This window comes from Grosmannia clavigera (genome assembly GCF_000143105.1).
Source record: "Grosmannia clavigera kw1407 unplaced genomic scaffold GCSC_179, whole genome shotgun sequence".
NCBI classification, from domain to species: Eukaryota; Fungi; Ascomycota; class Sordariomycetes; order Ophiostomatales; family Ophiostomataceae; genus Leptographium; species Leptographium clavigerum.
Genome location: NW_014040759.1, coordinates 646,193 through 659,663, shown reverse-complemented (window position 1 = coordinate 659,663; position 13,471 = coordinate 646,193). Strand labels below are relative to the sequence as shown.

At 59.7% G+C, this 13,471-nt stretch overlaps 5 protein-coding genes across 5 annotated transcripts; 3 read left to right on the top strand and 2 right to left on the bottom strand.

Annotated features, from left to right (window-relative positions):
• Positions 1-2,619: 2,619 nt before the first annotated feature.
• On the top strand, positions 2,620-3,085 carry CMQ_158 (tubulin-specific chaperone; the record flags this gene model as incomplete). The annotated part of the gene is made up of 2 exons (XM_014313780.1): positions 2,620-2,802; positions 2,900-3,085. The coding sequence occupies 2 exons, from the start codon at positions 2,620-2,622 to the stop codon at positions 3,083-3,085; spliced, it is 369 nt and encodes a 122-aa protein (XP_014169255.1).
• Positions 3,086-3,304: 219 nt separating this feature from the next.
• CMQ_163 (uncharacterized protein) lies at positions 3,305-4,549 on the bottom strand (the record flags this gene model as incomplete). The annotated part of the gene is made up of 1 exon (XM_014313785.1): positions 3,305-4,549. The coding sequence occupies one exon, from the start codon at positions 4,547-4,549 to the stop codon at positions 3,305-3,307; it is 1,245 nt and encodes a 414-aa protein (XP_014169260.1).
• Positions 4,550-5,217: 668 nt separating this feature from the next.
• Positions 5,218-6,387, top strand: CMQ_329 (RNA polymerase 2 transcription factor siii subunit; the record flags this gene model as incomplete). The annotated part of the gene is made up of 1 exon (XM_014313702.1): positions 5,218-6,387. The coding sequence occupies one exon, from the start codon at positions 5,218-5,220 to the stop codon at positions 6,385-6,387; it is 1,170 nt and encodes a 389-aa protein (XP_014169177.1).
• A 579-nt stretch (positions 6,388-6,966) lies between these two features.
• On the bottom strand, positions 6,967-7,316 carry CMQ_47 (nedd8-like protein; the record flags this gene model as incomplete). Its single annotated transcript, XM_014313986.1, has 3 exons — positions 6,967-7,051; positions 7,107-7,244; positions 7,306-7,316. The coding sequence occupies 3 exons, from the start codon at positions 7,314-7,316 to the stop codon at positions 6,967-6,969; spliced, it is 234 nt and encodes a 77-aa protein (XP_014169461.1).
• A 528-nt stretch (positions 7,317-7,844) lies between these two features.
• CMQ_187 (nf-x1 finger transcription factor) lies at positions 7,845-13,174 on the top strand (the record flags this gene model as incomplete). The annotated part of the gene is made up of 5 exons (XM_014313809.1): positions 7,845-9,820; positions 9,877-11,479; positions 11,673-11,964; positions 12,021-12,146; positions 12,378-13,174. 5 exons carry the CDS (start codon positions 7,845-7,847, stop codon positions 13,172-13,174), a joined length of 4,794 nt encoding a protein of 1,597 aa, XP_014169284.1.
• Between the last annotated feature and the right edge of the window lie 297 nt (positions 13,175-13,471).

Here is a 13,471-nt window from a genome sequence, read left to right as displayed (position 1 = left end):
TGAGGCGGAAAAAAACCCCGTCAGATTGCGAAACAAAGATGACGTAAAAAATCGACATTTTCTTTTTACAAAGTACGACGTAGCATCCGGCCTTCGTAGCCCATATGGCACGTCGAATGGCCAACCGCGACAGACAGCCGTCACATATGGCCGGGAAATAAACGGTTCTTGTTCGCTGCTTTACGAGGGTGGGCTCCGCTATGCAACAGCTGGCAGCTTCTCCCTGTCCAATCTCCAGGGCAGCTGGGCAGGAAATTACGACAATACTTACGTTGACAGCGCCAGAGAGAAGACGAAATTAAGACGGCCACCGGATATAAATGAAAACAGAGAAAAATCACAAAGTATACGGAGAGGAACAGCAAAACGAGAACGCGGGAAGTGGTCAAGCTCTGCGGCAGACGACAATGTGCTAACGCCTTCCCGTCCGAGCTGAATGCTTCCCGAGACCGCCAGGGAAGGATCGGGGAGTGCAGTGTAGGAATACCGGGGTGTATGATGTCTTTTTTATATTTACCCCGGAATAGGTCAAAACACAGCCCTGAGCCTCGGAGATGCCGGTACCCTCTTCTGGCTCCTATGGGGTATCTCGAGATACATAGTACATTGCTATTCACACTACGGGATATGTACTCCGTACTCCGTACTACCAAGTATGCACGACGTATGTACGGAGTACATAGTAGCACCCTTTTTCTCGTAAGTACTTTCTTTTTGCAGCTGCTCGTGCCATCAGCGAACCCTTCTCGGCAAGCCCAGCGGACCAGCCCGGGAGGATGGTTGACGGAGCGTGGGACCGCGTGTGATTATAATTGCGATGAATTTTGGCTGATAAAGCGAAATGAAGGGCCCGTCGCGAAAGGCTGAAGTTGGTTCCCTCCCTCCATGACGGAGAGAGAAAGGGAAAGATTCATGTTTAACGCACTTTCGGAATGACGCCGGCGTCCGCGAGCAGCTGAAGGTGCCCTGGAGGACAGGGGTCTGCACCAATCACACGGCGATCTGCGGTTGTCCATGCTCTGCACTAGGCTTTGTTTGACTACGTGTGGTCGTCTAGCGTGCTGTCGAGAAGGGTCGCGTACATACTATGTATGTCGTAAGAAGATACTTGTAAGATATTTCTGAGGGTGTGAGATATACGAGTACGAGGAGACGGTACATATTGTATCTTACTACACTAGGATAGGGGAATGGAAGATGCCAACACGCTGAGCTGACTGCTGGACTTGGGACGATGTACACACTACGAAGGTACTCTGACTCTAGATGCCCTCTCACTCTACACAAATCCGTCGTATCCCCTTTTTCGCACCCTCCTCGTCTTCCGGCCTGCAGTCCGTTGGAGACAAGGCCGACATAATGTCTAAACATGTGTGGCATGGCAAGAGGCCCAATCGGGCCAATCGGCCCCCAAGCGGGCGTCCTCTGCAAGCACACACCCACCGGATCCGCAAACCAGGCTACGTGGCTCCTGGCATGCACGTGTGCGGGCAAGACGATTCCTTGTCTGTGTCGTGCTCCGTGCTCCGTGCTCCGTACTCGTACGGAGTACTCACAGCACTATCGTCAGGGTGTCAACGTGTCCGTGTGAAAGGGTCTGTGCCCGGATGTGACGTGCCACCAAGACGACATTCCCAGAACCACGAATGTGAGACTGATGCGACGCCGAGCCGAAACGCAAACCATTTATCTTGCAAGCACGGACTCCGGGCCCTCGAGCCGCGACAGGGGTCTGTGTATCCGGCCGCTTGGGTCCCGATTCTTTTCTGAGGCTGGTGTCCCATCTCTTGCATCTTTTTACATCTGGTATGGAGAGGAAGGGGGGGTGGAGGCTGGACTGATTGTCACGCGCTCCTAGTCTTAGCTCACGCGGCCTACGGCTCGAGCCAAGCTATGTGGCCCTTACATGTCAAATACTCTGGTCTGCTATAAATACGGGCCAGGAGTCTGGGTCTGGGGGGCAGGTCTGAGACTCATGCTCGGATCGCTGCTATTTTTGGTCTAAGACAATCCATTAATGAGCCAAGCCGGGTTTCCAGGCCAGACAGACATCTCAACATCTCACATATATGGTCCTATCGTGCACGGGGGAATGTAAATGACCAAGACAGGAGGCCTGCACATGCGACTACTAGTTTAAGCGTCTTGTCGACCTGCAGAGTCGACCTGCAGAATCGATCGGACTTGAGCGACGGCCTGCTCAGTGCACAGCCTTACGAGTGCGTACTGCACATAGTACTGTGCAGGCCCAGCACAGCCACAACGGGCGGGCTGTATTACATGCTCGGTGGCATATCGTAGCAGGATCAATAGCGTATGTAAGGCTATTTGCCATTTGCCACCGTCTTGAACGGTGACGCCCCGCTTTTGTGAATCCCCCGCCAAGCATTTTAGACATCATCGATTCGGCTTTGCCTACATACCTGATCAAACTAAATTCGAGCAGTATCAGGTTTTCGCGGCTATCCACACGTCTTGTTGCAGTCGCGAACATCGTTTCCGTTCCACCCTCGACGACCCTCTTTCTCCATCTCCACCGTCCCGACAGCCGTCAGGCCTCCGACGTCTCTGTCTTTGTTTCTGTCCCTGCCAATCTAGTAGCCCAGCAGCCCAGCAGCTATGCCTCCGCCGTCTGAGCTCGTCATTGCTACCAAGGCCGTTGAGCGCCTCGTCAAGGAGGAGGCTTACTACCACGCCGAGCTGGCCAAGCAGGAGGAGCGTGTCCGCAAGCTCACCGCCGACATCGCCACGTCTCGGCCCGAGGATCTCGATCCCAATGCCGATTATGTCCTGAGGCAAGAGGTACGTTGTTCTATTTCTTCTTTCCTCGCTCCGCTCGTTCTTTTCTTTCCTCGTTCACTTGATTGGCTCTTCCTTCTCCCACCCCTAACTCTGTCAGACCCGTGCGGCCGAGGAAACAAAGGCCGTCTTCGCCCCCCTTAAGCTCCGCACCCAGGATGCCGTGGCCAAGCTGGAGGAGCAGATTGCTTTCCGCGAGAGCTCCGGCGCCGCGGCCGACACCGAGCTCGAAAAGGCTCGTGCCATTCTTCGCACCGGACAGACGGCCATCGCCAAAGAGGACTGAAAGCCGTTGAAGAACCATTCTTTGTTCTTCGTTGTCTATTATGGCAACACTAGGTTTTTGAAACAAAGATCGTATCGTGGGAAACGCCATGCTGTGGAGGCCATGATTAAGTAACAAAAATAATACCCGCCTCCTTGTTTTGGAGCACCGTACCAATATACCCAAATATGAGAAGAAACAAGAAAAGAAGCAACCGGACTTTGCAGTGTGCCGTCCCCATCACGTCGTGTCCATCACTTCTCCATCGTCTGTCGGACTGGCAGCAGCCGTCGTGATCATCGGCGTGTCTGCCGCAGTCAGAAGCTGTGATGCGTCGGCAGCATCTACCTCTCCTGCTTCTGTGGTCTCGCCGGCCTCCACCATGTCGACGTCGTCGCTCCCGTCGGCCTCGTTGTCGCCCTCTTCTGCGGCTGCCGTGGCGGGATTGGGTGTGACCTCACGGCTGGCGGCACGACTCCCCAGCCGGCTGCCGGAGCGCGAGAAGCTGCTGCCATTGTCGCCACCGCCTGCACCTCCGCCACTTCCAGGCCGCAAGCCGCCGTCGTAGTCTGGTGCAGGGCTGTCGAGGGTGGTCGCGGGGGTCTGGCCCTCCAGCGCGGACGACAGTGTCGGTGGCTGGGGTGTGGGCTGGCTGTCGCCGGCGACCGAGGCCGGTGCTGCCGGAGCGGTGGCCGAGGAGCCGGTCGGCAATGTGGCCGACTTGCCGTTGCTGTTGCTTCCGCTTCCACCATCCTCGTCGTCCATGCCTTCGCGCCGCTCGACTTCCTCTTTCTCGTCGCGGATGAGACGGCGCAGACGCATACTTTCGTCCATAATGCGGGAGAACTGCAGGCGACGTTCGCGCCAGGTCTCGGCGTAGGCATCGCCGTCGCGCTCGAGCTGACGGCACTCGTCCTCGAGCTTGGCGATGGAGGCCTGCTGGTCGGGCCGCGGCCGCAACGTGCGCGAGCTGGTGATGCGGTCGGCCATATCGTCAAACAGCTTGCGCTGGGCAAGAGTGGCACGGGCCCGGTCGAGCTGGACGCGCAGCACGGCCATGTTGTCGCGGACGGCCTGACAGGTATCGGCGATGCTGCCGCGGTCGGCATCGTAGCGCTCGCGCTCGCGACCGTTGGCCTGGTGCAAAAACTGCAACCGGGCCACGCTGGCGTCAAACGCGGCAAAGTCGAGCGTGACATCCTCGCGCAGCTGCTCAATCTCGGCTGCGAGCACGGCTGCACCGTCGGTACCGTCCTCGGCTGAGGCGTCCGCCTTGTCTGCCTTGGGGCTGCCGTCTGCCTCGGCGCCGGGTCCTACTTCCGGTGGCGGCGTCTGCTCCTGCCGCACACAGCTCACGGCTACGACATCGCGCAGCGTCGACAGCCGCTTGGTAATGCGCTTGAATGGCTTCTCCTCCACATTCAGGAGCCGCGTTCGGTACAGCTCCTCCTCCTCCTTGACATCGAGCAGCTGGTACGAGGCCATGATCCCGGAGGGGAGAGAGAGGCCAGGCGAAGGGTGATATCGGAAAGGTAAACGTGTCTTTCGCCGTAATTGTCGTTTATGCTCGTGCAGTCCAGTCGGAATTGCGTCTGCCCTGGGCGTCGAGTGTGGCGGTGTTCCTGAATCTGATCAATGGCGGGTGGTGTGGTCAGGGAAGGCTGAGAGGTTGAAGTTTGAAAAACAAGCCCAAGCAATATTACTAATCCGGGGGCTGGGTCGTGGCTGAAAGGGTCCACCCATCTGTCACCTTCCCATGGTCAGCGGCACCCGACATGAGGCAAGCACTGTGCGACGCTTCCGGTCGTCACGTAATGAGGTATCCGAATTCGAACATTGCTCTTTGTCGTCGACAACGATAGAAAAGCGGCATCCGCTCCTTTCTCCTCCCCGCTTCATCGAGTGCGTCAACCATTCAATACTCGGTCAGACCGATCGCCACTTGCGTATTGACAGTGTGTACGGACTTGTTGCAACGACCAACCGCCATATTTAGACCTGGATATTCGAAGCTTTTGCCAATATTTTCTATCTTCTTGTCAGAACGGGCTCCTATGCGAGGGAAGACGGAATTTCGATAAGATTGGGAACAGCTGCAGCGTGATCGTCGGAGTAAAGACGCGGGCAGTGCATCGCCGTCCTCGCCGGCAGCCATGGCCTCCTTGCAGCAGACGTCAAAGCAGGTCGGGCCGCGGTCACTGCAGCGGATGTGCCTGGCGGTGGCGCTACGTAACGTGGCCTCGATCACGGACATTGGCGAGCTGCCGTTTGAGGCGGCACGGCCGCTGCTGAAAAAGGTGGAGAACGCGGCGCAGCTGCACGAGCTGGAGCTGAACTGTCCGCAGCTGGCGGCCGAGCCGGGCCAGATGGCCGAGCTATGGAGCCGGCTGCTGCAGAAGAAGTTTCCCAAATGGGACGAGCGTGGGTACGCGTTCGACGACGACATGAGCTGGTTCGAGATCTACAACGCCGTCAAGGAGGCCGTCGACCGCGACAACGCAGCCGCCACAGCGCATCTGCAGCAGCAGCTGGCCGGCTTCAGCCGCGACAAGGCGAGCAAGACGATGCAGTTTGTCAACAACCGCCAGCTGCTCAGCCAGCTGCCAGGCGCTCGGCGGCGAGGCCCCGGTAGTGGCCCTTCCTTTTCCTTTGGCGGCGGCTCGCGCACCCGCATGACGACCGGCCAGTCCGTGCTGCGTCGCGCCCGCCGCGAGGCCAAGGAAATCAGCAAGGTGTCGGCGCTCAGCACGCCCACCAGCGCCCTTCGGGCCGCCCAGGGCCAGATCCGCCGCGCCCCCGAGGCCATGGTGCACGACTACCGCATCGCCCACAACCCGGCCGTCATGATTCGCGCCCCTCGGCGTCACTCGTCCGCCACGGCTGCTGCGCCCGTAACGGCTGAGCACTCCGAGGCCGAGGCCCGTCTGGTGGCCCTTAAGTCGGGCCCGCCAGCGGTGCCTAAGAGCATCCCGGCCAAACCCAGACCCCTGAAGCGGCCCACCACCCACGACGACCTCTTTGACAGCTACGAAGATCTGGACGACGAGGATCTGTTTGGCGACGCTCCCACGAAAAAGGTCCGCCTCTCGGTCGCCGATCTGGAACAGCCCTCGCGCCTCCCACAAAGGCCCAAGACGTCTGTGTCGACAAGGCCAGGCAGACCCGACGCTCCGTCAGCCGTGCCACCACGTGCACGCCCACCAGTGCCAGCACCTGCCCCTGTGACTGACGCTGCTCGGAAGCCGGTCCTGCGCGGGTCTCCAGGCCCGCCAGCACGAAAAAAAGCAGCAGTGGACATCTTCTTCCGCCCCAAGAAGCGGTAGCCGGCTGTCTGGCACACGTTCGCTTCATTTATCGCTGGTTCGACTATTTTGTTTTATGGCTTGTTCTTGTTTCGGGCCCTCTTTCGTATAGAGTTGGGAACGGAAGAGTTATATATTGTGTAAAAGGAAATGTTTGCGTCATGTCATTGTGTGGAAGGCAGAACGTTATGCGCACAGTTACATTCAATTGTCTTGGGAAGCTGAAAACTGTATCCTGGCATGTCTTTGTTCCGTTATGATTTTGATTTACAGCAGACACAAAGTGGACCGAAAAAGGCGTGGATGGTTATTTGCTTTTTACACTACGTCTCGAAGAGGGAAAAAGGCACATGGGAGCGTAACGCCAGAGAAAGGCAGGCAATAAATGGGGATAGCAAAACAACAGTCGTTCCCGGTCCAGCAGCCACACATTTGGCAGACCTCCAGACCCATGTTCGAGGCAGGTGTATATGATTGTACATGTGTTCGTCATGCAGCGGTAGAGGAGCCGGTCTATCAAAGGAGAGTCGTAGTCGTCGTCAAGGCGGGTTGCACTGCTAGATCCGTCTCGTCCCTGATCGCGCTCATATGGTGGCGAGGCTACAAGCCGCCGCGCAGGGCCAGAACCAGGTGCAGGGTAGCGCCGCCCTCAAGCGCATAGTCTGACGCGGTCTTGTCGTCGACCCTAGACCGTCAGTAAAGAAGAGGGAGGGGAGAGAAGAAGCGAAAGAGGCACGTACATCTGCTTGCCGCCGTAGATGAGGCGCTGCTGAACGGGCGGGATGCCCTCCTTCTCCTCGACCTTCTCCTTGATCTGGGAGACCTTGTAGTCGCTATCGATATCCAGCTCGATCTCCTTGCCGGTCAGCGTTCGGACCCTGAATGATTGGTCCTCTGGTTAGCTGGGAGAGGACAGCGGCGGGGAGACGGAGGACGGACTTGATCAACATGGTGAGCGTGTGGCGGTCGCACAAGAGGAGGACGTGTGGCGGGCGTGCTTTTCTGTTCCGACTGTCGGTCGTGGGTCGTCAGATGAGGGCAGGTTGGGAGCTAAGTTGCCAGGCCGATGATGGCATCAGTAGAGGGGTTTTATTTATTTTTATTATTTTTATTATGATTATCGGTTTTGCCGGTGGGGTTCAGGAACGGCAGGAAGGCTCTGGGACGGCGATAGAAGAAGAAGCAGCTAGGGGCCCCACTATAATGCTAGTGGATGACTCTTTCCCAGGCAGAAGGAAGGTATTGGAGGCAAACTATGTCAAAATTGAGAAGTGCGATCCAATATAAAACAAAGAGTCAGCAGGGATCTGTAGTTTCCTCTTCCTGTCATATTTCCAGCTCGGCACCTGATTCTGCATAACAGCGTTTTCGCCTCTTTTTCATTGTGATAGGAGTTTGTCCTGATAGACCGGCTTCCTCCGTTTCTCCGTTCATTTCGCACGACCGAATCGTCTGCGGACGAGGACTACCAAACGCCAATGGCAGACGTCAGTCCTAGCGGACCAAGACCACAGCCAGGCCCAGGCCAGACCGGGCAGCCGAGCAGACGTGGGCGGGGACGGGGCAGAGGCAGCAATCAGCGGGGCCGGTGGCATGGACCAGCCGGGCTCGAGAGGGGTAGTCGTCGGGGAGGTTTTGGCCGTGGCCGTGGAGCCATAGCTTCCAGGCAGACATCGATGATTGCGCCACCACGAAGCTTTGGAGGACATTTGACGGGAGCAGGAACTTTAAACGGGAATGCAATCGAATTTGTTCCTGGACAGCAGGTGGACGTGGCAGATGTCTCGGGCTCGGTAGTGACGGCAGCCAGACGCTCACAGCCGTCAACGGCAGAAGACTTGACGACACGAACACACGAGGACATTGACAACGGGCACTACGACTGCTGCATCTGCCTGAACGCGGTGGTGCGGTCGTCGCGGCTGTGGACGTGTCCGATCTGCTGGCGGGTGACGCACCAGGCGTGCGTGGCAAAGTGGCTCAAGCAGAAGCGAGGCGACGCAGACGACAACGACAGGGCGTTTGTACTGCGCTGTCCGGCCTGCAACTCGGAGTTGTCGGAGGCGGCGGCACGGGAGCGTCACTGCTGGTGTGGGCGACAAAAGACACATGTTATCTCGGCAGCAGTGCTGGCGCCTCACTCGTGTGGCCGGGTCTGTGGGAAAGCAAAGGGAAAATGCCCTCATCCATGCTCGGCGGTCTGCCATGCCGGGCCATGTCCACCTTGTGCAGAGATGGGGCCTGCGCTGCCGTGCTTCTGCGGAAAGCATTCGGCGACGCGGCCATGTGTCGAGACGGACTACGGGCAGTCCTGGAGCTGCACGGAGACGTGTGGCAGCCGGCTGCCATGTGGCATTCACCGATGCGAGCGGGTGTGCCACGCGGACATGTGTGGCGACTGCACGGTCCCGATACCGTCTGTCTGCTACTGTGGAAGGGAGGAACGAGAGATACGGTGCCAGGAGCGGGACGCTGTTCTGGACTCGTTTGACTACGGACAGCGGAAGGGAGCCGAGGGAAGAGAGAAGAAGATGTTTGCAGGTTCTTACCGCTGTGCCTCGGTCTGTGGACGGCCGTTTGACTGTGGCGTGCACACATGCCAGCGGAGCTGCCACGCACAGGACGAAGCTGCTCGACACTGCGGCCTTTCGCCGGACGTGGTGACGCGCTGTCCGTGCGGACAGACGCGGCTGGCCGATCTGGCGGTGGCACCGCGGACGTCGTGCCAGGACGCCATTCCAGGATGCGGCAAGACGTGTGGCAAGACACTGAGGTGTCAGCACCGCTGTACGACGCCGTGCCACGAGGGCGCGTGTCCGCCGTGTGGCGAGACGGTGACGATGCGATGTCGATGTGGCCGAGCCGAGACACAAGCAGCCTGCAGCGACGCGACCGGACCTGAGTTCGATTTTGCGTGCGACACGCCGTGCCGAGCGCTGCTCAGTTGTGGCCAGCACAAGTGCCGCAACATCTGCTGCAGTGGGCGAGAGAAGGCGGCAGCCCGTCAGGCGGCATCGCGAGGACGCGCAGCAGCAGCAGCAGGGCATCAGGGCCAGCTCGAGTACGAGGCCGAGCACATCTGCCTCGTGCTCTGTGGACGGGCGCTGCGTTGTGGTCAGCACGGCTGTCCGCGGCTCTGCCATCGCGGCGCCTGTCTGTCGTGTACGGAGACGATTGCGGAACGGCTCAGCTGCGCGTGCGGGCGGACAGTGTTGGATCCGCCGCTGCCGTGCGGCACAACGCTGCCGGCTTGCCAGCACGACTGCATGCGAGCGCTGCCGTGTGGCCACGCAGCCATGGCCCACCGCTGTCACGAGGCGGACCAGCCGTGTCCGCGGTGTCCGCAGCTGGTGGCCAAGGTGTGTCTCTGCGGGAAGTATACGCTGAAGCGGGTGGCCTGCGGGACGGACGAGCTGAAGTGCGACCGGGTGTGCGGGCTGCCGCTCAGTTGCGGGTAAGTGATGCTGGGCGGACGAGTTTGTTTCCTACTAACATGACCAGACTGCACAGCTGCACCAAGACGTGTCACCGGCCGGGCGAGTGCGAGGATGTAGAGGCTAGCTGCAAGCAGCCGTGCGGACGGGAAAAGACGCTCTGCGGACACGTCTGCGGGCAGCCTTGCCACGGGACGACAGCCTGCAGCGAAGACGAGCCGTGTCGATCGCGGGCGGTGGCGACATGTGCGTGCCAACGGCGGCGGCAGGAGGTGCGCTGTCTGGTGTGCGCGGCAAACCCGACGCCGACACGAGCACTGGCACCCAGCTGCGATGACGAGTGCCGACGGCTGCAGCGCAACGCGGTCCTGAAGAGCGCACTGCAGATCGCAGACGAACACGAGGACGGTCACGTGCCATACACAGCCGAGACGATGGCCCTGTTCAGCAAACAACGGGCCTGGGCCCTCGAGCAGGAGCAGCGGGTGCGTGCATTTGCCGACAGTCCAGACGAGCGGCGGCTGCGGTTCCGGCCCATGGCTGCTGGACGACGTGCGTTCCTGCACCTGCTCGCGGCCGACTACGGGCTCGACAGCCAGAGCCAAGACCCGGAGCCACACCGGCACGTGGCGCTGTTCAAGACGCCGCGTTTCGTGTCGGCGCCGGCCAAGACGCTGGCCCAGTGCGAGCGGAGGGAGAGGGAGAAGGAGCGGGAGAGGGAGAGGGAGAGGGGGTTGGCAGCAGCGGCAGCTTCGACTGCGACAATGGCGACCGAAGCAGCCTTTTCTGTCTTGCCCCGTCCTTGCAATGCATTCTTGCTGCCGGCACTGCTGGCCGATCAGGCGACGGTGCACGCCGACGTGCTGGTGGACGTGCTGCCGCTGGTCAGCGAGGGGCTGCCGGTTAGAGCACCCACAACCCGGTTCGAGCCGGCCGTGCTGTCCAGTGGTGAGGCGGTCATCAGGGCGGTGGTGCCGGCGGTGGCGCCGGCGGCCGTCGAGCAGCTGCTGCGATCGCTTCTGCCGTACGTGCAGGGACTCGCGAGCGGGTCGGCTGGCGGCCAGGAGATCGGTCTCTGCCACGTGGATGGCAACCTGCAGGTCCTGTGGCACGACCACGACCCAGCGACGGCGGCTGCTGCCAGGCAACAAGGCGTCGACGTCGGCCAGTGGAACGTGGTGGCCAGTCGTGGCGGAAGACGAGCGGCAGCACCAGGGAGCGGCAGCGGGACAGCGGCCGGGACAGGAATTGGGACAGGGACAGGACGGCGGACGCTGATGCTGAAAAGACCAACAGCGGCAGAGAGGCAGAAAAGGATGGCAATTTTAGCGAGAGGGGAGGGGGTGGATGGAGAGGAGGAGAAGGAGGAGGAGGAGGGGAAGGAGAAGGAGAAGGAGGAGGAGGAGGAGAAGGAGAAGGAGGAGAAGGAGGAGAAGGAGAAGGAGGAGGAGGAGGGGAAGGAGAAGGAGAAGGAGGAGGAGAAAGAGAAGGAGGAGGAGAAGGGGGAGAAGGAGAAGGAGAGATCTGATGAAGAGAATCAGAAAGACAACCAAGACGAAGAGATCAAGCTGGACGCACAACAAAAGGACCAACTGAAGCTCGAACTTCCAGCCAACGAGGACCAAGGCGACAACCTCGATAAACAGGTCGAAGCGGTCGAGTCTGGCGTCGAGCAAACGGTGGAATAGGCTACACACAACAATCAATGCAGACTACAAGAAATACCAATGATTTCCACACGCCTACCTGAGTTTAGACAGTGATATCACACGCCTACAAGCATACAGAGTACATGCGTCGGACGGAACATCCTTGATCCGGCCTCTTACATCTGCGCTCTCCCAACGCTAGTGCATGTAAAACCATTTGCAGCTGCTGTGGAGAGGCAGCTCTGACGACCTCTGCCTACCGCTTCTCTCGACCACCGCAGAACACGGCTTCCTGCTCGGCTCCTCTGTCGGCCCGCCTCTCGCCTCGTCTGTGCACGACTGTCCGATCTGCGACCGACTGCCCGCCCTCTGCGCCGTCCCGCCGACAGCACCGGTCGATCGGAGCGAGACGCGTCCGCGATTCCAAGTGCGACTTTCGTCTGCGACTTTCGCCTGCCACACCATGTCGTCAAGACCACCGTCCAAGATTGTCTTTGTGGGCAACATCCCCTACGGTAGGTGGAGAGCATTGGGCCCGACAGCACAGCTGCAGCTGACTGGCCGTCAACAGGCCTCTCGGAGGAGCAGATCAGCGACATCTTCAGCAGTGCCGGTCGCGTCGTCAGCTTCCGGCTGGTCTACGACCGTGAGAACGGCAAGCCCAAGGGTTTTGGCTTTGCCGAATATCCAGACTCTGGTAGGTTTTTTTGTTTTGTTTCTCCTCGCTTCGCTCGATCTCTTCTTTTTCTTTCCTCGCTTCGCTCGTTTTCTTCTCTTTCTCTCCTCGCTTCGCTCGATCTCTTCTCTTTCTCTCCTCGCTTCGCTCGATTTCTTCTCTCTCTTTATCGCTTCGCTCGATCTCTTTTTTCCTCGCTTCGCTCGATCGTTTCCTCGCTTTCTCTCTGACTCCTACCCTGCTGACCATCAGACTCGGCTGCTTCGGCCGTCCGCAATCTCAACGACTACGAGGTCATGGGCCGCAAGCTGCGCGTCGACTTCTCCAACGAGGGTGGCGAAGACGGTCATGGCGGCCTGACGGGTGCATCCGGCCCCAACGACTACATCCCCTCGCTCTCCTCGGCCGCCCCGACATCGACCGGCGCTGCTTCCGCTGCTGCTGCTGCTGCTGCCGGCACTTCCACCTCGTCCAGCACCATCGCTGCCGCCTCATCTTCCTCGCTTCTTCCACCGCTGCCGCCTGGTCGCGATATTCCGCCCGGTGCCAGCGCCACCGACGAGATCTCCCGCATCCTCCGCACCTTGCCGCCCACGCAGCTGCTCGACATCCTCGCCCAGATGAAGACGCTCGCCGTCGGCGATCCCGCCCGCGCCACCGAACTGCTGGCCCAGGCCCCCCAGCTGGCCTATGCCGTCTTCCAGGCCCTGCTGCTGATGGATCTCGTCTCGCCCGAGGCCATCCAGTCCGTCGTCGAGGTGCCTGGCTCTCTCTCTGCTGCTCCGGCCGCTGCTGCTGTCGCTGCTGGCGCTGCTCCCTACACGCCCGCACCCGCTTGGGGACCCCCCGACGTCGCCGCGCTGTCCGCTCCCATGGCCGCGCCCGTGCCCGCTGCTGCTCCCCCGATGGCGCCCGCTGTGGCCCAGAACCCCGACGAGCTCATCAAACAGGTGCTCGAGCTGCCACAGGCCGTCATCGACCAGCTGCCCGAGGCTGAGCGCACTCAGCTGATGGCCCTGCGAATGCAGTATGGCGGGGGTGCCCGCTGATGGGGCTGACAAGCCTGTCTTGTGTGTCGGCCGGCTGGCTTAACGGCGTTTTGTGCATCAAGGAAAACGGAACCCACGGCAATTTGTGATATTACATAAGCAGTATTCTTTAGTTGGTCTCTATTACAAGCGATAGTGAATCGAAGGAGAGGAAAGCAAGGACAAACTGAACAACACACCATACGATATACCTTTCTGACGCTGCCCCTTTCCATCTCATCTCTATTCTCTCGCCTCTCTCCTCCTCACCTCCCTCCTCACCTCTCTCCTCACCTCTCTCCTCACCTCTCTCCTCAC